This window comes from Molossus molossus, unplaced genomic scaffold, assembly GCF_014108415.1.
Source record: "Molossus molossus isolate mMolMol1 unplaced genomic scaffold, mMolMol1.p scaffold_m16_p_2, whole genome shotgun sequence".
Taxonomy (NCBI): Eukaryota; Metazoa; Chordata; class Mammalia; order Chiroptera; family Molossidae; genus Molossus; species Molossus molossus.
Genome location: NW_023425355.1, coordinates 138038852 through 138061396, shown reverse-complemented (window position 1 = coordinate 138061396; position 22545 = coordinate 138038852). Strand labels below are relative to the sequence as shown.

At 40.9% G+C, this 22545-nt stretch overlaps 2 protein-coding genes across 2 annotated transcripts in view; one reads left to right on the top strand and one right to left on the bottom strand.

The window, feature by feature from the left end:
• Positions 1-22545, bottom strand: part of CTPS2 (CTP synthase 2) — a 118137-nt gene that overhangs the window by 41287 nt on the left and 54305 nt on the right. The window contains exon 14 of the mRNA XM_036270244.1: positions 1214-1310. Coding sequence (XP_036126137.1) covers positions 1214-1310 — 97 coding nt within the window. The remainder of the gene's footprint in view (positions 1-1213; positions 1311-22545) is intronic.
• S100G (S100 calcium binding protein G) lies at positions 14409-18436 on the top strand. Its single transcript, XM_036270242.1, is given in 4 exon segments — positions 14409-14469; positions 14472-14533; positions 15129-15272; positions 18332-18436. Coding segments are annotated over 4 exon segments (372 nt in total).

Sequence of the window (22545 nt, the reverse complement as noted above, 5' to 3'; positions counted from 1 at the left end):
TGTGTATATATATCACATGCTCTGTTTTTCAAAGTTCAAAACCATTATCACTGACTCTTTTACAGCAGATGCAATTTTAAAACTTTAATTTTCTAACTATTTTTGGTCACTTAGGCAATCATTTGAACAAAGTGTCAAAGTAATAGCCACAAAAAGAAAAAATATATATATTCTTAAAGAAGTCACTTAGAAAACAAAGGTTTCTTATCCAGAGAAAGTAGGGAAATGTGTACACTTTGAAACTTTTTCTTTTTCAACTTTATTCTTGCTAGGAAGCTTTATATTCCTTAGAAGCTATGTATTATCCTTAAAGGAGAAACTCATATTTCTGATCTGATTCTTCATTGAGTTAAGAAGGCATTTTTCTCAGATATTCTTAAAACTTCACAGAAAGATGCTGGATGCCCCAGATACTGGGCTCCCTCTTCTGCAGACAGCCCCATTAGCACCTTGCACGGCCCCTTTTATCCCACTTCTCCACTTGTTATGAGGCCCCAGGAGGGCAGGGCTGGTATTTGTTCTGGTCACTACTGTATCTGCAGAATCTAGCATGGTGCATAAGGCACACAGTAGGCACTCAAGATATATTTATTAAATTGAATTAAGTGCTTTCAGAGTTTTGACATTAAGTTAATCTCATAGAAAATGTTAATATATGGGCAAAACTCCACAGAAATTAGAGTAATCTTACTGGGAGTGGAAGGTCAGCAAATTATAGATCAGTAGATCAGCAAGTATGACATCATATTTTCCTCTCCTCATGCTGGAGCTACTGAGGGAAACAGAGAAATAGACTTCTGAGACATACCTGCCCTCATTCTCAAGAAATTCCTAAATTAGTGGCTAAAACCAGTCAAACATGAAACAATCAAAGAAGGAGTGGGTTTCAATATAGTAGAGAGAACAGTGGATTCAAAAGAGCAGAGTTGGAATTAGGGCTCTCCCAGCAAAAGGTCATGTCCAGGAGCATGGGTAAATCACAAAACAGCCCACTGGACAGGGTATGGTGAACATCAAACGAGAAGGAGCATCCACATGTGTTCTACCAACCCTTCCGGGGAGAGGAATTGGGAAGCAGAAGGACCAGCCAGGTTAGGGGGGACAGGTGACAGGAAGTCGGAGCACCCGAGGCTGCTGGAAGAGAAGCAGGATGGTGGAAGGGCAAGGCAAATGCACCCGATGTCTTGTAAAACAAAAGATCTGAGAAACTTACTTAATATTGAATTTTCAGTTTTGAAAACAGTTCTTCTTATTCCGAGCCTCATTGTTCCTCCCAAATTGCCAGGGTTGTGTTCCGGCATATCAACCACCTTAGAAAAGAAAAAAAGAAGAAGAAAAAACAAGTCTGGTTTTGTCATCTTGTAAAAATGTAGTTTCCCACATTTCAAGCTTTACTTCTAGAAAAATGATCACTGGGTAAGGATCTCCCCTAAACAATAAAATCTGATATTCTTTCCAATTTTCTTATTCAAGTATAGCTATACTTTATACAGGCCTCACAGTATGTTTCCTTTCTGCGTCTACTTCTCATCTTTCATTCAAATCACTTGTAAAAAAATCTATAAGGGGCATCTTTATGACCCTCCTCCCATCATTACTCAACTTGTCAGTTCTGGGCAATGTTCACATTTCAAGTTCTGGATGTCTGGGGCCTCCTACTTTGGTATTCACATCCTTTCCATATTAACCTCCCACTCCCACTGCCTAAAGATTTTCCATAAAATCTTTGTCTATCTTTGTGGCAACATATACCAAAAGTACCTATTTGTAGAAAACCATTAGAAGGACTCTAAAAAAAATTTTTTTAAAGGTAATGTCATCCATTCTGGCACATTCTATAGGTCAGACAACTAAGGGTCTCCCTGGATGTCCCCCTCTTCTTCATCCCTCATATCCAATCTGTCAAGCCCTATCAATTTCCTCCTCCAGACTTCCTGCACTCACCCACAGCTTTGATTACCAACCAAACCATAGCCCATCACCCAGGCTACATCCAGAGCTTACTGACTGGCTGCCGTACATTCATATGGCCCTAGCCTGCCCTGCACGCCACAGTCAGAGCAGTTGTGGTATTTCTCTTGCTTGAAATCTTTGACTGCATGGTATCAGCCCAGCCTAGCCCTCCAGCCTCACCTCCCATGACTTTCCCCTCACACTCTGAGTTCTGGTCACCACGGCCTTCTTTCTGTTCCTCCCGCCATGGGAACCTGGCACATGCTATTTTTTTCTGTCCAGAATATCTTCTCCCATTCCCCTACCCTCTTTTCCTAAATCACACCATCCTCAACCTTGAGATAGTTGCTCAACTATTCAATATGAGTTTCTACGGACAGTGATATTCCCAGGTGCTGTAGTCTAGTCAGGGTCCTCTCTTATGCCCGCCCCATCACCACACATCCCTCAGTTGGGGTCTGTTGAGTACTCTGTGGGCTACACTGCAAATACTTGAGAGCTGGGGCATGCTGCCTTTCCTTACCATTGTGTTCCTAGCCCCTCGCATATATGGAACCGGTATATAGTATGCACTGAATAAATGAATGAACAAACTCAGACTAAATCATTTCACATTTATTTTTACTATTACTTCACAGAAATTCAGAAACGTAATTTTTATGAAAAGCCTGTTATCACTCATTGCTGTTTTCTCGGTTCTGTTCACTATGATCTCACAGTTTTGTTTCATCTATTTTTTTAAGTTGTCAGAACAGACTACAGTTGGGTGACTTAACTTGTTCTAATGGAACTGTTCAGGCTTCACTCTCATAAAAATAAAAAATAAAAACCTTTCTTTCTGGTTTATTTTTCCCCCATACCCTAGCTGCCACATATTGCTCGATAGGAAGCCTTGGCAACTGGAATTTCCTGAGATAAAAATTTTCCAAGAACCTGTCTGATCTTATCAATGCCCCAGAAGAATTTTCCGAGCCCTGTGTCCCAAGTATGCTCTAAAAGTCACGAAGGAGAAGGGGTGGAGAAAAAACTTGATTATACCCTTTGCTGAATGGAGTGCTCAGTTCTGAACTGCTCTTGGCCTTGGCATCTCTTTCCTATCGTCTTTGGTTGATTAATTATGCCTAGATTAAGTATTACTGAAGTGAGGTGACAGAGGGCATTAGGTTCCAGTTAGCAAATGCCTAGCCCCTTATGTATTTTCTAGAAAAGGGCAGATAGGACTTCACTACACACCACAGACTTATAAGAAGTCCTAAGTTTATTCACAGCCTCAATTTCCACTTAGTTTGAGACAACTTGATTGATCTAGGAAGACCACAGTGATAAACTTCCCCTGGTATCATCTTATAAGTGTACTGTGATTTTTCAGTCCACTCCTACCTCCTGCGTTGGGTCCATATAACCAGAAAGAGTCTTTTAATGTAGTTTGTTCACTTATTAGCACATTTAGTATTCAAAAAATATTCTAATGTGAACCATTGAGAACATAGTCAAATGACTCAGGAAGCCTGACTTGCTGCTTACTTGGCATGAACTTGACAAATACCTCAAGACCAGAAAACATTTCTAAAATTAAAGTGGGGCAGGGGAGAGAAGGAAAATGCAGTGGGCACAGGGACTGTCCAACAGCATTAAATACTCTCCCGACATAGGGGAAAGTCTGGAAATTCTTCACAGAGCAATATGAAAATATTATTTAGAAACACCGAGTTAAATATCAGAAGAAATAGATGGAAAAGTTGAGGGTGGTAGAGAAGAGGTGAGGTTTACTGAATTTTTGCATTAAAGGCCTTTTGGAACTATTGGCTTTTAAAACTTTCTGCATAGTATTATTTTAATGAAAATACAAATTGAAGGCCCAAATAGTGAAATGTATTATTTAGTCCTTCTACTAGGGTAATTGTTCACATTATCCCTGCTGTTTCAGAGGCAAGAAATACAACCTTCTCCTGAAATGATAGCACAGAAAGAAATCCTAAGGTGTAACAGCCATACAGATCCTTTGATTAAAACATGCTAGCATAGCCCTGGCCAGTTTGGCTCAGCAGTTAGAGCATAGGCTGGTAGACCAAAGGGTTGACAGTTCAGTTCCTGGGCCCCAGTCAGGGTCATGTGGGAGGCAACCAATTGATGTGTCTCTCTCACATTGATGTCTCTCTCTCCCCCCCCCCTACCCCCAACACCTCCTTCCCTTCCACTCTAAAAAAGTCAATGGAAAAGTATCCTCGGGTGAGGTTTAACAACAACAAAAACATTCTAGCATAGAAACCAGGCAAAAGGCAAATAAAATGTTAGAGAAAAGATGGGGAAGCAGACGGAAGTAGCATTCCAACTCTAATGATGCCCTGAACGTCAGTGAAAGGAGAAGGGCAGAGCGAGAATTGACAGGGGAGTTGCCACTCTCTCTGGCTTGGCTTAGGAGGAGGCCTCAGCCGGGGATGCCCATCACATGGGCAATCAAAGAACATCCAGGCCAGGCATTAGCCAGTGGGATCTAACACACGAAGGGGAAGGTTCCACAAACTAGAGAGCACAGTGCATTTCTGGCCAAGCCTGGCCCAACCAGCTGCCTTGCAGAGTTAGCAGGCAATACTACAAGCTCTAAAGATGACAATATGACAGCCTCGTGGGTTATAAGCAACCTGATTGAACAGCAAAATGAAGGAAAACATCTTTGTTCCTGGCATTCCTTCCACAAAAAGCCTGAAAGACAGGAGAATATCACAGTTTCAAAACATCTTTTGTCATTACTGGGATGGTGAAAGAAAAGAAGCTCAAATATGCTTTAGTTTTCATCCCAACATTTCCATAATTCTCTAGATCTTGCATCTAAGAAAAAAATGCCCCTTCCATTGCAAAAGGATTGCCTCAGCCTGCCTAAATAAACACTGGCTGTTGTCTGATCCCCACTACAGATCTGTCTTTCTTGGAACCGAGTTATATAGTATTAAAAAAAAAAAAAAAGAAAGAAAGAAAGAAAAAAAGATCAATAAGTAACAAATATTGGTGGTGATAAAGCTTTAGGAGATGTGAAAGTACCACATAAGGAGAAATATGCAGTAATTAACCTTTACCAAAGTTTCTGCAGCCCATAATAAAAGTGTAATGGGTTCAAGACTTCATGAGTCCTGGGCACCTTAAACAACAAAGTCTAGGGAAGTTAGGTTCTCTTATCAAAGATGAAATTCCTAGATGGCAGTGAGTAAAAGAGCATAAGCCTCTGACAGAGAGCCCTGGTAAGGCAGGCTTCCCTCATGTCCCTTACCTTTGGACATTTCATTTGGAAGCACTGAGTGAGCCTACCCCCACCCCCAGCACACCATTTCCAGTCTGACAACACACACACAGTGATTCTGTCAAAATATCTAGTATATTCCTTTACAAAGATCCCCCAAATCTTTCTTACTGTCCATTAGTTTTCCTGTTCATTTTTTAAGCCTGCTTCTAATTTTGATTCTCTGAGTCACAGTCAAGTTGAGCATAAAGTGTGAACCAATTTTACATCAATATTATGTTAAGTAATATTATCGCACTGCTAGTTACAGCAGCCTCCCATGGCTGAAAATCAAATCCAAACTCTTCCATGTGGCACTCAGGTTCCACCTCATTTAGGAACCATCTAGCTATGCTGTCCCCATACATTCTTTTTTTTTTATTTTCAATTACAGTTTACATTCAATATTATTTTGTATTGGTTTCAGGTGTAGAGCATAGTGGTTAGACAATCATATACTTTACAAAGTGTTCCCCCTTGATATTTCCAGTATCCACCTGGCACTCCCCACATATTCTAATCTGTAGTTTCTACTCCAGCCAGACGAGGCCATTGCTGATGGTCCCTCTGCACCCCTCTCTACAACCCCACTACATACATGTCGCCTCTCCTAAGGTGCCTTCTCCCTACTATTCAACAAGGACTCATGTGTTACGGGCTCTCTCTAGCTCTTATTGCTCCATAATTAACACCATTTTTACACTCACTCTATCAAATAAATAACCTATAGACTGTTAATTCATTTGCAATTAGTCCTTCTAGTAGGTTGAATAATGGACCCCCAAAGATGTCCAAGTCCTAGTCCCCAGGACCTGTAAACACTACCTTATATGGCAAAAGGGACTTTGCAGACATGATCAAATTAAGGCTCCTGAGACAGGAAGAATTACCCTGGGTTATCTGAGTGGGTTCAATGTCATCACAGGGTCTTTACAGGAGGGAGGCAGGAGGGTCAGAGTCAGAGATGAAGATGTGACATGAAGTAGAGGTGTGTGTTTGTGCCTGTGCTTGTGTGTGTGTGTGTGTGTGTGTGTGAGAGAGAGAGAGAGAGAGAGAGAGAGAGAGAGAGAGAGAGAGAGAGAGAGAGAGAAATTGGAAGAAGTCACCTGGCTGGCTTTGAAGATGGAGAAAGGAACCACAAGCCAAGAACACAGGCAGCCTGTAGAAGCTGGAAAAGGCAAGGAAACAGATTCTCCCCTAGAGCCTCCAGAAGGAATGCAGTCCTGTCAACCCACTTTATATTTCTGAGCTCCAGGACTATAAGAAAATGTGCTTTGTTTTAAGCCACTAAGTTTGTGGTAATTTGTTATGGTAGCAATAGGAAATGGACACAGTCCTTTATATACAACTTTAACCTCCTCCATCCTTTCATTTATGGACCCCCTCTGATAAACTAGTGTGGACTCATCTTCTTGTGTCTCCATCAGAGTTCAGCACAGTCTCAGACTCTGATCAAGTGCTCCATATTGAAATCTCCCTGGATTTTTATCAAAAACTAACAGAGGAGACTGAGGCACTGGTCAATGGGCCTAAGAGCAGTGGAAGGGTCTCCAAGACAACATGGATTGTTCCAAGTTACAGGCAGGTCATTTCAGCCAACAGGAGCCACAGTACCCAAGCCTGCCTCTCACCTGATACAGGACTGTTAGTTCCCTTTCTGTCTTTCCAATGTGCAGCATTGAGGAGTAGTGTGAGCATGGAATCTACGATGATGAACACACTGAGCAGTGCTATAAATATGTATATATTTTCCAGCCTTTTAAACTTGTTTTTATCCACCAGTTAAAGAAGGGCCTATGTTACTTCCATCAGAAAAAGAACATTCTTATACCTTCAAGTGTGACCATAACATTTAAATCTAGTCCTGCCCTGGCCGGTTTTGCTCAGTGGTTAGAGCATCGGCCTATGGACCAATGAATCACAGGTTCAGTTCAGGTCAAGGGTATGTATGTCGGTTGTAGTTCATCCCCGGCCCTGGTCGGGTCATGTCGGGAGGCAACCAGTCGATGTAGCTCTATCACATCAATGTTTCTCTCTGTCTGTCTCTCTCTCCCTCCCTCCCACTCTATCTAATGATAAATAAAAAAACATCCTCGGGTGAGGAACAAAAAAATTTTTTAAATAAATAAATAAATCTAAGTCCTACTTCTGGGCCTCAAGCTAACATTGAACAGCTCTCCTCACAGAAGCCCTCCTCCTGGGAGGGGCAGGCGGCACAGTGCCTGAGGGTGCAGGCCAGGCCTGGACTTGAATCCCAGATCTACCAATCTCCTGTGATGTGACCTTGAAGAAGTCCTTGAATGTCTCTGTAGACGGGTGCTGTGAGGATTTCTCAAGCTAATAGGTCAGGTGTTGGGGCAACACCCAGCCCACAGTAAAAATCAGCCCTCATTAAGCATGGGCTATGATGAAGAGGCTTCTGGGAACTCAACCCCCAGAGCAGCACAGCCTCACAGCCCAGGCAAAGGCTGGATGTGAAAAAGAAGGTGAGCTCTGTCACAGGGCACAGGGAAGGCAGGCAAGGCAAAGGGTGCTCTATTTTAGGGGCAGCTGCACTTTAGTCAGGGTCTCTCCTAAACCTCAGGATCAAAGACAGCATGAACCCATGGATAGCATTTCACACCCATTGGTTTGGCAGGGCCTGACTCTGTCCCCTCTTCCTGAAGGTGCTCCTCCAGGCACTGCCTGCTGTGGACTTAGAGTTGAATAACATGGCTGTAGAGGCCTGCGGTGCCCAGAGCTTTTAAAATAAGTTACTCTTGGCTTTCTCAGGAAAACTTAAGTCTGTCCAAAGATCAAACAATTGAACAGTGAGGTGTTAAATAACCTTTGCCTCTCCATTTTTCCATTACCAATCTCATGCCTGTCATTTTTCCCCCTTCTCTGGTTTCAAAATGCACTCTTTTGAACACACCCTGTATTTATCACCCGTCTCCATATATTTTTAGTTAATGTTTCATGACAATATCTGTTGGTGGATTTTGCGTTTCCCAATGCAGGTTTACCCTCACACCTGAGTCTAGAGGTAAAGGGAAAAATAAAAGACAAAAAATGTGACGGGCAGAGGTGAGCAAGTGAAAATTTAGGAATACTCATGGGTTGGTTTTCAAGTTCTGCTAGCATTTACTACAAGCCTAAGTTCTGACAAGCAGCAGCAATGAGCCTGTTTTAATTAGAGGCCTTCTCTTGAAATGAGAGATGTGTAGCCTAAAACACTGTTAACCAATATTATTCCAAGGATTTTTCTTAGAGTTAATTTTATATGTACACATGTCATTATACAATATATGCCATGTGTTTTATATATAACATGTTATCTGTCATATAATATATAGTTATTAAAAATCATATTGTTACATCATAGTTATTAAGATCATTATAGCTATTAACATAATTTCTTCAATATAGACTCAAGAAATATAATAACGGCCATGTTGATTTTAGCTCACAAGTGGTAATTTGAGAGAACAGATGATATAAGATGCTATTTCAACAATTGGGGGGATTTGAATATAGGCTGTGATAATGGCATTGTGGTTATGTAGGACAATGTCCTTGCCCTTAGAAGATGCTGAGGCATTTTAGTGGGGAAGTGTCAGAAAGTCTGTAATTCTCAAATGGTTTGGGGTGGGAAGTGTCCATCCATACAAAGAGACAGCAAGTGTGGAGATGTTAGCCATTAGTAAATCTGGGTGAAAGGTGAGTTGGTGTTCATTCATTTTTGCAACTTTTCTATAGACTTAATTTTTTTCTAAATGGTCTTAAAGGAAAAGGATATTTCTTGCTATGATCTTTCAACAAAAGCCTACTTCCTCCCAGGTAAAACAAATACATCTAAAAAAATACCAAAAATTCTCTAAAATCTTGATTAAAGTACATTACCAAAATTAGAATATTGTTGTGCAAAATTTTACAACTACAAACAAAATGTCTATCTTTACTCGAAGAAGGGCATTAATACATAGTCAATAGTGTTGCATACCAAAGTCAAATAATCTGTAATGAAAGCAAGAATAACATATACAAGACAACAAAGGTACAAGGAATAGTAAATGCTCAGGATTGGCAGGAAACTTTTAAGGATCTCTGTAAGATTTCATATTTGTTCTCCAAGGTAATAAGTTCCTAGAATTTGTTTTGTTGTTTTCTTTTTAATCCTCACCGGGGGATATTTTTCTATTTATCTTCAGAGTGGGAGGGAGAGAGGGAGAAACATTGACGTGAGAGAGACACATCAACTAGTTGCCTCCTGCATGACCCCGACCAGGGCCAGGGACGAACCACAACAAGGTACATGCCCTTGGCCAGAATCAAACCCGCGACTCATTAGTCTACGGGCCGATGCTCTACTGCTGAGCCAAATCGTCCAGGGCAGTGTCTAGAATTTTGGAACTAAAAAGCATCAGAGAGAAATAGAGTCCAGTAGTTCAACCTTCAATTTGTAGGTAATATAATAAAGGGTTAGAGAAAATTATGTAAGTGTAGAAGTATATACATGTTTAAAAGCCGTAAGTGCTTTCAAAGTTGATCTGGAACCCCCTCTTGTGAGTTGCAATCACAATCCAGGTCAATGTCCCCTGGAAATGTCCTAGTTCTTTCATGTAACTCTTTCCAAATGAAATAAACGGAGTCTCCAATTTTAAATCCTGGCACTTTCAAAAGTTTGAAGTATTTCCAATTGAATACAGTAAGTCAAGTGTTTTCACAAGTTTCTAGAATGATTAACAAAATATATTTGGTGAGGAAAAGCATCCTAGATAAAAAGCAGATATGAGAACAACAAATAAAAAAGCTGAAAATGACCGTGCTACTTGGTAATCTTGCTTTGCCAAATAAAACATCAAATTGTTGTGTATCTTCTCCCCCATTTCTTAAACCCCCCATTTCAGAGCAGGTAAACAACAAAGCCCTTGGGCTAACTGCTTGCTTCTCCCAAATCCAGCTTCCACTTTTCACAATTTGAAGCTCTTAAGGCTTTATTCAAAAACTGTTTAGAGTGGTTTTTGTTTGTTAAAAAGGCCTCACTAGTCTGTCTGCTGTTGTTTGTGAGTACTCGATTGGACACGGGCAGCCTGATTTCTTCAAGATCAGGTTATCTTGAAGACCAGCTGGCTTTTGTTCAATTTCCTTTGAAACGGGCTATTTCTACTGAAATTACTCCACTTCTGGTTGAGTCTTAGCCTGGACTGTCTCATTGAAAGAGTGCCGCTCACCCTACATACAGCCAGGCTCTCCAGAGAGCAGGCTGTTTCCTAGAACTGGCTTTTTAAGACTTTGGCCTGATCTTTCTATGATCAGACTGTTCTAGAGCGAGGCTGGCTGATTTCTACCGCGTAGGTTGCTTGAGCTGTTGTAGACTACTTTGGGCCCCTTGCTCTAGAGAAAAGTCTCTGAAAAATGGGATCTCAGTTATTTAATATTTTAAGACCACCCCTCCTGCAGGGACTCTAACACTTTTCATGCACATATTTAACAAAATGGACAGATTTGAACCAACAATAATTCAGAAAATCAGTGGCCACTGTGGGGAACTTCTGAGATCTCCAAACTTCATTTTCTTCAAAGTGAATTGAACAATAACAGCACTAAAATTGGCAAAGCTGAAGGGAATGTCTATTTTGAATGGTGTCTTGAGGCTTCCAAATGGGACCAAGAACCTGAAGTTTCCTCTTTGCAAAATGGAGTTTTAGAATTAACAGAGGTTACTGAACTTTTAAGGAGAGAAAAATGGCTTCCCACATGCTCTTTATCTACATGGCTGTCTTGCAATTCCCCTCCACTCCACTGTCTCAGGTTCCATCTCCAGGTACCCTATTCTGTGAATATTTTGCCATAGGATTCTTCTCCAGCATCCTCAAGCTCTTTTTCTCCAATTCCTTTGTTTCAAGCTCCACCTCTGATATACCATGTTGCCTTCACTACCGGCTTCCTTACCCCCAGTCCACCTCTGGTGCCACCTTCCCCTGAATTCTCTCCCACTCCTTCCTCCTCCACTTATCAGGACCTTTCGATTTAAACTTAAGCCCCCTTGGGATCCTAACAACCTCAAGTTTTATATGTTCCCAGGAGTTAAGAATCTCTTAAGGTAACTGAGGATCCTCACAAGTTTGCTGAGGAATTTAATACTGTTATTCAGACCTATAGCTTGAGTTTTCTGATTTATATCAGCTAACTCATGTTAGTTGGTGAAGGCCAGGCTCAACATCGGATGAGAACTGCCCAATGGGAATATCCTGAAATGGATTTAGAAAAACAAGCCTCTAATTTTGGGGAAAGAAAGTAGAGAATTCCTAAAGAACTATACTAAGCAATTCCTAAGGCTTTCCCAAAGCCTGTTGATTGCAGCAAAATTCAGGCTTGCTCACAAAAGTCTGATGAATCTGTTCGACTATTATAATCGACTAAAGGTCATTTTAAAGGAAAATTCTGGCCCTCCTTCAGATGTTGATTTCACTCAGGTAACCTTTAACTTCATTGTTAATGGGCTGAACCAAGACTTTCTCTTTTAGTTAAGAGGACCAGGAATGAGAGACCATGTCCACCCAGTATTTAGTTAATTTGGCTAAATTGGCTTGTTCATACTCTAGATGGGCCACCTAGAAGTAAGACTGTCATGATTATTAATTTTCAGCCTTGGCAAATGAAAGCCCAGTACAAAACCAAAAGACTCCAAGTTTCTGCCATTTTTGCAAAGAGCCAGTATGTTGGAAAAGGGACTGTGGAGAGTTTAAATGCTTCAGGCACCCTCAGCCTGAATTAGTCTTCTAACCAGCCTTCTCAAGGTCCTCGTAATCCTCAGTGATGGGGCTCTGAGGACCTGCAAGGGCTTTTTCCAATTCTCCCTCTTAATTGGCTTGGAGAAACTTTTCTTCAAACTAATAATGAATCTCTCTCTTATAACAAAAGTTCTGTATGTTTTACTAAAGAGTGACAATCCTGACCCAATTTTATGGGAAGAATAGGACATGGCCTTTAAAGCCTAAAGCAGAGTTTAATAAACCCACCTGCTCTTGGACATTCCAATTATCAGATCCCCTTTTTCCTTTTTGTTTGTTTTTAAATATGTTTTATTGATTTTTAGAAAGAGGGGAAAGGCAAGAGAGAGAGATAGAGAAACATCAATCATGTGCCTCTTGGAGGCACCCTAACTGGGGGATCGAATCCACAACCCGCACATGTGCCCTGACTGGGAATCAAACTGGGGATTTCTCAGTGCATGGGATGATGCTCAACCAACTGAGCCACACTGGCCAGGGTTTGAACCCCTTTTTCTTTTTTGTATATTAAAAGAAAGAGGCCCTGGCTGGTTGCTCTGTGGTTAGAGCGTCAGCCCAGAGACGGAAGGGTCTCAGGTTTGACCCAGTCAAGGGCATGTACCTGGGTTTCAGGTTCGATCCCCAACCCCAGTTGGGGTCCTGTGGGAGGCAACCAATCTGTGTCTCTCTCACATCAATGTCTCTCTCTCTCTCTCTCTCTCTCTCTCTCTCTCTCTCTCATGCCCTTCCACTCTATCAAAAATTCAATGGAAAAATATCCTCAGGTGAGAATTAACAAAAAATTTAAAAAAAAAAAAAAACAAAAAAAAAAGAAAGAAAAGAAAGGGAATGCCCTTGGAATACTCACCCAAAAAACATGGGGACCACCATAGATCCCTAGGATACTACAGTCAGCAACTGGACCCTGGATCCTCCCTTGCCTCAGAGCCATTACTGCCACTGCCCTCTTGGTTGAGGCCACTGAGGACATTGTTGCAAGATCCCCTCTAACCATCTTTGTACCCCACACAGTAGAAGCCCTCCTGAATCCTCATTACACCCAGCATCTATTGGTTAGTCACCTTATTTCCTATGAAATCCTTCTGTTAACTGCTCCTCACACAACTCTTCCACATTGTAATAACCTTAATCCAGCTACTCTTCTCCCTTCTGAGACCAATGAAGCCCCTCATGACTTCTTGGCACTGACAGATCACCTCCTGAGGCCTCGTCATGATTTACAGGAGACTCCTCTGGGTAAAGCTGTTTTCCTGTGGTTTACAGATGGTTCATGTTTTAGAAATGAAAATGGAAAATACTGTGCTGGTTATGCAATTGAAGTCACTGAGGCATTTTTACCTTTGGCTACTTCAGTTCAGCAGGCTGAATTGTGTGCTTTCACTCTGGCTTCTGTTTTAGCCAAGGGCATAACTGCCAGCATTTGTACTGAAGTCGATATGCCTTTGGAGTAGCTCATGACTTTGGAATGTTTTGGAAACAATGTGGCTTCCTTACTCCCGGTGGAAATAAAACTAAAAATGGGCCATATGTTTAGGAATTGTTGGATGCTATACTTTTACTTAATGCTTCAGCTAGTATTAAGATCCCAGGGCATTCTAAACGATTCGCTGGAAGCTAAAAGAAATCATCTTACTGATGCTTCTGCAAAGAATGTTGTCCCCAAAGGAATCAGCAACAGTCAAATCCTGTCAGGGTCCAAAGGGATATTTCCCAGCTGGTAATTTAGAAAAATTGGCTAAACCCAACAATTGGCTTTGGAAACACACACACACACACACACACACACACACACAAGATTTGAAATCTAACAGTTGCTAGTTTGATAAAAGAGAAAGGTCTGTTTCAGACCAAATAACCCCACCCGGTCCTATCAGAGACTCTGAAGTTTACGTTCTTAACTACTGTACATTCATTAAACTATTGGTCCACTGATAAAATGATAGCATGTATGAATCAATATTGGTGGGGAAATAATAAGGCCGTGAAACGTGCCTACCTTACTTGTCCTATCTGTCAAAAGAACAACCCAGGGAAGCATGTCTGCTCTGCCCCTGGATATTTAAAACTGCATAACAGACCATTTGAGGTACGGCAAACAGATTTTATACAGCTTCCCCCCGTCTCATGGATATAAATGTTTTTAGTCATGGTCTATGTTTTCTCACTGGGCTGAAGCTTTCCCTTGTACACTGCCTCCTGGTGGCTAAAGTCCTATTAGAGAAGATTATCCCTACCTGGGCAGCTCCTCTTGAACTGTTCCTCTTGACCTAGGAACCCATTCTACGGGTCAGGTGCTTCAACAAGTCTGTGCCGGTTGGCCAGTTTTACAACACCCTTAATTATAAGGTTCATGCAGTCTTAAGGTTGGATTTCAAAAACCATTAATAATTACCTTTAAATGGCAAATGAAAGGAAAATTTCATCATCAGGGTGGTGTGTCCGTCTGTACAGACTATAAAAGTCGCCTGATCTGCTCAGCTCTCTACACTCCTGTTTTACTCTCTCAGCTGCCTTGCTGTTTGGTGACCAGGTAAGTGTGCTTTTAGTACTCCCTACCTGGAGCTCTTTCTGCTTCTTTTCAGAATAGTGTGAAAGATCATGGTCTGGAGAGAAAGAGGGTTTGTGCTATTTTAACGATATCACCAGTAATTTAGAGGCTAGAAGCTGCGGTCAGTTTTCTGCAAAACTACAGCCTACAGAGTACAGACCAGGTATATAAAAAGTGATGAATGTCGTAATTACTAATTAAAGTGTTTGGCTACAGGTACTATCTCCTAACAGATGTACTCTAAGAACAGACATTTAACATACTGCTAAGATGATTATTTTAAAAACATGTTCGCAGTCATTAGTGCAGTTCCCACTTTCTTCTTTCCTCCTCCATTTCTCCCGCTACCCCCTCATCCCAGTCCCCAGCCTTTTCTTTTTTTATTAATTTATTTTTGTTACAGATGTTTTTCCTTTTCCCCCCACTGACACCCTCCTCCCAATCCTGCCCACCCACCCCCAAGCCTTTTCTTCACAGTCCCCCACCTATGCCAATGGCACTGAACTCCTGCTGGCAATCATTAGTATAAAATTCCACTTTGGCTTTTTGGTAAGTTCATTTCTTTCCTAATTTACAGGACACTAAAATGAGTGCAAAACTGTCTTCTAAAGAACTGAAGAGCATTTTTGAAAAATACGCAGCTAAAGAAGGTGATCCAAACCAGCTGTCAAAGGAGGAGCTGAGGCTGTTGATTCAGAATGAATTCCCCAGTTTACTAAAAGTGAGTACACAACCATAGAGTCCCCTGAACGAGCCTCTGATGGTGGGAGGGGAGGGGAGAGGAAAGGAGCCAGGAAGAGGCTGAGGTCTTTGATACTGATCAGAGCTCCACCTGGGGCACAGCACACAGCAGCCAAACCACAGGCTGTCACCTAAGGGAGAGCAGTTAACGTGTGCTTTCCTCCCCTGGTGGCCAGCCCCACTTCCTACGGCAAGCTACTAGAAAGTAGGGGCCCAGCCTTCTCTCCCCCACAGCCTTAGCACAGAACTCTCTGAACCAGCCATAGCAAATGGAAGCAGTGACAGAACTTTTACCAAGCTAGGTCTGGAAGACGCACAGGTCGTCACGCAAACACATGAAGAACCTCAGCCTGGATTCAGCACGTCCATGCCAGGCTTTACACAGAGGCCAGTAAATTAATATTAGTTAGCCTTGGACGCCCTTCATCATTATAGGTAGGGTCTCTCAACAAGACTATTTACTTGGCAGTCTGTTAAGAAAACCTGCTTCCTGCTGACAAATTACTCTCTGTAGAAACCCATTTCTATTTCCAAAGCATTTAAATTTGTTAATTTGTGTTAAGCACCTAAATTTGTGTTAATGAGGCAATCATGCATTTCTCAACCTTCGGGAAAGGATGAAATTTCTTGAACCATCCCAGAGTTGTCAAAATCGAAATGCATCAGAAGCAAAAAGGAATGGGGAAAGGTGGACTCTCTGTCGGAGCTTCATTGTGCTTTCTTCCATTTGCAACTAAAAACGATTTTCAAAACAGAAGGGCTGTAATTGGTACATCCAAGTGGTCACTTGTTAGCTGTAACTTCAGAAGAAAGCATTTGCCTTCCAGATTTTAACCAGAAATGTCCCTTCTGCCAATATGATGTGAAAAGGTCTCTGGGTTTAGTTGTTGAGAAGGTTTCTATGGTTAGCACTAAAAAGAAAAGCGGCTGAATTCAATGACCTTATAAACCATTATCTTCTCATTTTTTTATGCTTAAAATATTAAATAACCTTACAAAAACAGTTAAAGGCACTGGCAGAAAAGGATATTTTTAATTAAAAAAATTAAAACAGCCCTGGCTGGTTTGGCTCAGTGTCGGCCTCTGGTCCAGAGAGACCCGGGTTCAGTTCCCGCTAAGGGCATGTACCTCGACTGCAGTTTGTCCCTGGCCCTGGTTGGTCATGCGGGTGGCAGCCATTCGATGTGTCCCTTTCACGTCGATGTTTTTTTTTTTCTCTCTCTCTCTCTCCCTCCCACTCTACCTGAACAAAAAATGGAAAAATGTCCTCGGGTGAGGAAATAAATAAATAAATAAATAAAACAAATGTTTCTGAGAAAAATTAAATTCTAAAAAAAGACAACTTTTTTCTAAAAGGAAGAAAAATAATATAAAAAATAATAAAAAGAAGGAATAATAAAAAAAGAAAAATAATAATCCAACAGTAGAGCCTAGGCAATTAAACAAGTTGCTTTTCAAAGATAAGACTGGTAGAATTTTCTAAATTTTCTTATATTCTATGTATTTCCTATAAAAAGCACAAATGACTTTATAATTTGGATAGAGGTAGGAAGACTTGTGGTAAGTTTTGAAAAATCTATTTACTGAGTCATGTACTCAATTATATTTTCATAATGATTACTAAGGTTTTCCAAGCTACACTGTTTACATCATCACTTTGTATGGTTTAGTACCTAGTAAAGGCTTCAGGAAAAGAGCGTTTGGTGATTATAAAAAAGGTATTGAATAACTAACTTATAGGTTGGTCTTGTGATCATAGCAAAACACCAAGTGCCTTTGTAGGAATATTAAGGGTTAAAACAGATCTTGATATATAGATATGTGCACAACAGTGTGGACATAGTTAATACTACTGAACTGTAAACTTTAAAACAGTTAGGATGGTAAATGTTATGCTATATGTTTTTTACCATATTTTACAAAATTTATTTTGGAGTTAACATATAAATGGAACTGTTATTTCAAGAGGTTTCCTAGGTACTATTTTGCCACAGATAGACTCCTACCTGAAAGTCAGAGCTGAAATGGCTTTAGGATTTGAGTTTTATGACAGAGACAAATATTAAGTCTGCTTAAGACACTACAGTAGTCAAAAGGGGGTCGAGCTGCACATGAGCTCATGTAACATTTCTAGCAGTGGTTCTCTGAGCACGGCTGGGCTTGGACCAGCAACACCAACATCGCCTGCAGCAATACAGATTCTCGGGCTCCACCCAGGCCAGGTGAATCAGAAACTCTGGGAGTAGGATCATCAATCTGTATTTATTTAGGTCAGGATGCCCATCTGGTGATTCTGATGCATGCCAAAGTGTGAGAACCACTGATCCAAAGTCATCTTGCCTAGTACAGAGGTGGGCTGCAGCCCAGGGTTTGGGAAAAACTAGGGTAGTAGCTAGTTAAGGGTTTGGGCTCTAGAGTCAATGTTTGGACTTCAAGTCCACTACTTATCAGCTGTGGGCCCTGGAGTAAGTCAGCAGCTGTCTCAGACCCTCTGTTTCCTCACCTGAGAAGTGATCTACCCACTGGGAAGATTTCACAAGCTACCAAAAGCCCTTCACAGTGGCAGCCAGCAGCAAGCCATGCATAATGCCTTGATTATATGCCAGCCCAGCCCTGGAGACAGACACAAACCAATTCCTAGGAAACCTTGGGGCGGGGGTCCTCAACTATTTGTGGGCTGTGGGACCCTCAGAAGTCCAGTGAAGCGTTTGGACTCCATCAAAAGAATGGTTTTAGAGGTATAAAGAAAAATACTTAAGATTACATAGAAAATCAATTATATTAAAATACACATTATCACTGTTAAAATAATAAATATATGGTATAGGAAATAAAAAGGGTACCCTGTTCTGTGACATGGAGTAATATTACAGCTAAAGTTGGTTTTTCATCCTCTAACTATCAGAAGCATGTGATCAAAAGCTCAGCTGCCTTCTTGGAATGCAGACACAGTATCTCTAATTTCGGAGAATGTGTAGAAGCACATAACTGATTCATTTTCTCTCCTCTCCCCATCCCATCCTCTTTGTCTCACACCAGGATCAAAACACCCTGGAGGACCTCTTCAAAGAATTGGATGAGAATGGAGACGGAGAAGTTAGTTTTGAAGAATTCCAGGGGTTACTGAAAAAGATAGCCCAGTGAAAGAAAAAACAAAATGATGCTATTCTGCTCACCAGGAGAAGAGCACATGGGAAGAGCCATATTCCACCTGGAGTCCCCAATGTCTGTTTAATTCTTTCCAATTATAATGATCTGGTAGTGATAGCCAGTTATTGCTAATAAAGAAATTCTTACATGCCTCACTTTGTCAATTACTGACCTCCATAGTTTAATAGATTTTAAAGTAACCTTAGTCTGATGCATCTAATTTTATAGATTAAAAAAAAAAAAGAGGTCCAGAATAGTTTTATGGTCTTGACCAAGACTACAGAGGCAGTGTCAGAGATGTGGAAAGAATTCTGATGTGCCAAACCAACTCCCTCACTCCCCTCTTCCACCAGAATAACCCTGTCCTTGCTCTTCCCTCCCGACTACTTAGTGCTCACATCATTTCCAGTTTCAACTCTAGTCAATAGCTAGTGAGAAATAGACTTCAAAGAACAGACACTTGTCTTTAAAGTCATCTCCCAGCACTTGCTGTGCTTTTTGAATCACTGACCCTCTCAGAAAGTAGAAGGAATACAGGACCAACTGTCAGTTCTGCTCTGTCACCAAGGGGTTGGCCTCGGTTCTGATATGTGATGTGTAAAATAAAAGGGACAGGAAGACATAGGACCTTCCCAGCTCTGGCATGCTGTGTGTGCTGCTGGGACACTGGGTACTGAGAGACAGCTCAGGTTCCCCTTGTGGAGTCCAGCTGGAGGTGGGGGTGGGGGGTGGCAGAGGGGAGTAAGGGAGGTATGGAGGGGAATTTAACCAAAAAGAAAAAAAAATGACTTCTAATTTTTCCACCTAGAAACAAAGGAGATTTTTACACACAGGGAGGGAATGTTTAAATACAATCTAGATCATTCTAATTCAACACAAACACATTTTCATGGCATCAAAAGCCTTAAACATTTCTAATGACTAATTATATTTCACTATAGGGATACCCCATAATAGTCTTAACTATTTCCCCATTGTGGGGCATTTAGATTATTGCCATTTCTGATTTTTCTAAATAATGTCATAATGAGTACCTGTTTGTATCTCTGTCAACATATCAGATTTCCTTAGGAGAATTTCTGGGAAGTAAATGTCTGAGTCAGAGGGTATGAATATTTTTATGGTTTGTGAAATAGACCACCTAACTGATTTTCCAAAAGGTTGTATTGATTCTTTTTTCTACAAACAGGCAGGAAAACGACAGCTTCACTCCCCAGACAGCATTAGATGGTCTCATTTTAACAACTTTATTAGTCACAATAGTACACATCTTTTATTCGTTTCTGGTTTTAATAGGAACATCCTACTATTTCCCCATTGCATTTACTGTTGGATATTGCTTTGTAAAAGATACTCTCTCCTTCATTTAAGAAGTACCTTTTTCCTACTAATTTGTTATGAGACTGTGAGCACCAGGGTTTAAATACTATAGACTGCCTACTGAGCATCTATGGAGGGTTCTACCTTTTGTTTGACCAATATGATATGTAATCAATTCAATTCCTGAGACACACTATCCAGTCATGATTGATTAATCTTTTTTTTTATCCTCATCCGAGGACATTTTTCCATTTTTTGTTCAGATAGAGTGGGAGGGAGAGAGAGAGAGGAACATCAACGTGAAAGGGACACATCGAGTGTTTGCCACCCGCACGACCCAACCGGGGCCGGGGACAAACTGCAACCGAGGTACATGCCCTTAGCAGGAACGGAACCTGGGTCTCTGTGGACCACAGGCCGATGCTCTACCGCTGAGCCAAACTGACCAGGACACGATTGATTAATCTTTAGTGCTTTTAAATTAGACCACTCTAATATTTTACTTAAGATTTTTTCACATCTTTATTAATAACCAACATTAGTCTATAGTTTGGGGCTTTATTTTTTTGTTGCATGTGCTTTGTTGAGTTCTAATATCTAGGTCATGCTAGCTTCCCATTTTAGACTATGTTCTAATCTCAATCAGCCACTCGTAGAGTAAATATACATTATCTCTTTCAACCCCAACATATACAAAGCACCTACTACGGGCAAAGCATTATACAAGGCCTCTCAGATCCTAAGTCAGTAAGTCTGGGATCAGGGCAGGGAAAGGCTTAATTGAAGAAGTAGCATTTCACCCTGGCCAGTTTGGCTCAGTGGTTGGAGCATCGGCCCATGGACCAGAGAGGCCCGGGTTCAGTTCCCGCTAAGGGCACGTATCTCGGTTGCAGTTTGTCCCCGGCTCCAGTTGGGGTTGGGTGGGTGGCAGCCAGTTAATGTGTCTCTCTCATGTTGAGATGTTTCTCTCTCTTCCTCCCACTTTCCCTCCCGCTCTATCTGAAGATAAATGCAAAAATGACCTCGGGTAAGGATAAAAAAAAATTTTTTAAGAAGTAGTATTTCAACTAGAATTTGTAGGAAGAGTCTTGAGGGAAACTGCAGGGAGGGGGAAGCCTGGGCATTCAAAAAGAGAGAAAACACCCCAAATAACATATCATGTTCAAGTGCAAGGCAGTTCAGGGAACATACACCCTCAATTTTGGGTGTAAAGCCAGCTATGATGAATAAAGAGGGTACACTGTTGTCCCCGGCCCTGGTTGGGTCATGTGGGTGGCAACCATTCGATGTGTCCGTTTCACGTCAATGTTTCTCTCTCTCTCTCTCTCCCCCTCCCCACTCTAGCTGAAGAACAAAAAAAAAAAATGGAAAAATGTCCCCGGGTGAGGATAAAAAAAATAAAATAAAATAAATAAATAAATAAAGGGTACACTGGCTTCAGATCATGAAAGTCCTTGGTTGCCATGCTAAATGAAGGTCTGCCTGTGCTGTTATATCAGATGGGTACTGACATTTAAATTAACTAAAATTTTAAAAAATTTAAAATTTAGTTCTTCAGCCACACTAGCTACATTTCATGTGTTCCATAGTCCCATGTGGCTAGTGATTCCCATATTGAATGGCACAGATACAGAACATCCTACCATACATAGCAGAAGTTCTAGTTGACCATGCTGGTAGCATTAAGGAGGGTGTGCTCACATAGTGTCCGTATTTTAGTTACATGTATCACCAGTCTATGTCGTGTGTCTCCAACTAAACTGCAAGCAGGGTTGCGGCAGCAGCTTGTGGGTAATACTACACTATATTTAGGACTGCACTTAAGTGGATGAGCTGCAAAGGCACAGTGACTTCTTTTTTTTTTAATAATCTCTTTCTGCTAGCATCCAGTTATTTTTACTGTAAAAAAAAAAAAAATCTTTCAAAGGGTTGAAATACCTATTTCTAAGGCATCTCCCATTGAGCTCAAGGTATAAAAGCTTTAAAATACATTACCTTTGAAGTACTCATTTAGTCATTCATTTATTGTTAAAATTATGGACTTACCCTGTGATTCAAAAATGGAGCTTACTCCTAGCGGTACTCTTTTCAAAAAGTAGTCATGGGCAAGGAGGAGACTCTGGTGAAAAAGATACCCTAGCCGTTACACAGTGGCCATAATGCCTGGAAGAATTTTTCTTTCTCCAGATAGAGAGCAGTTACTATGGCCAACAGCCTGGTATCAACTCTAAGTTTATCATCTCCACAGAGACAAAATTAAATGACTATTATTAAGCTCCCAGACTGGCCCATAAAGGCTATTTTACCCATAGTATAGCTGTCTTCTTGACAGCTGCTTTCACGAGTCAAGTTCCTTAGCCCAAACTAAGCTCTAAATGACTTCTATACGGTGGTTTTGTTAGTTGGGTGATGTTTACTACAATGTTCTAAATGCAAAGCAGTCTTCAAAGTAATAAAAGTTGCCTCAAAAATTACTCTAAGTGGCTGTCTGGGGTTTGTTTGTTTTTTGTTTTGTTTTGTTTTGGGGTTTTTTGTTTGTTTGTTTTTAACACTTCTTAATTTGCTTTCCATGTGAGGCTGTTGAAAAATAACATGGAAAAAGAAAATATTTCAAACAGGGCTTCAAGTAAAGGTAGGAAAATGTTATGCATTAATTATGCTTAATGAATAACACATATTACCCTTCACCTGAGTTGACTTTTAATTATTTGTGACTATTCCGCAAATCCACTGTGTCAAATGTAAAATTAGTTATGACTTTGAAAATCCCTGGATCAAAAAGG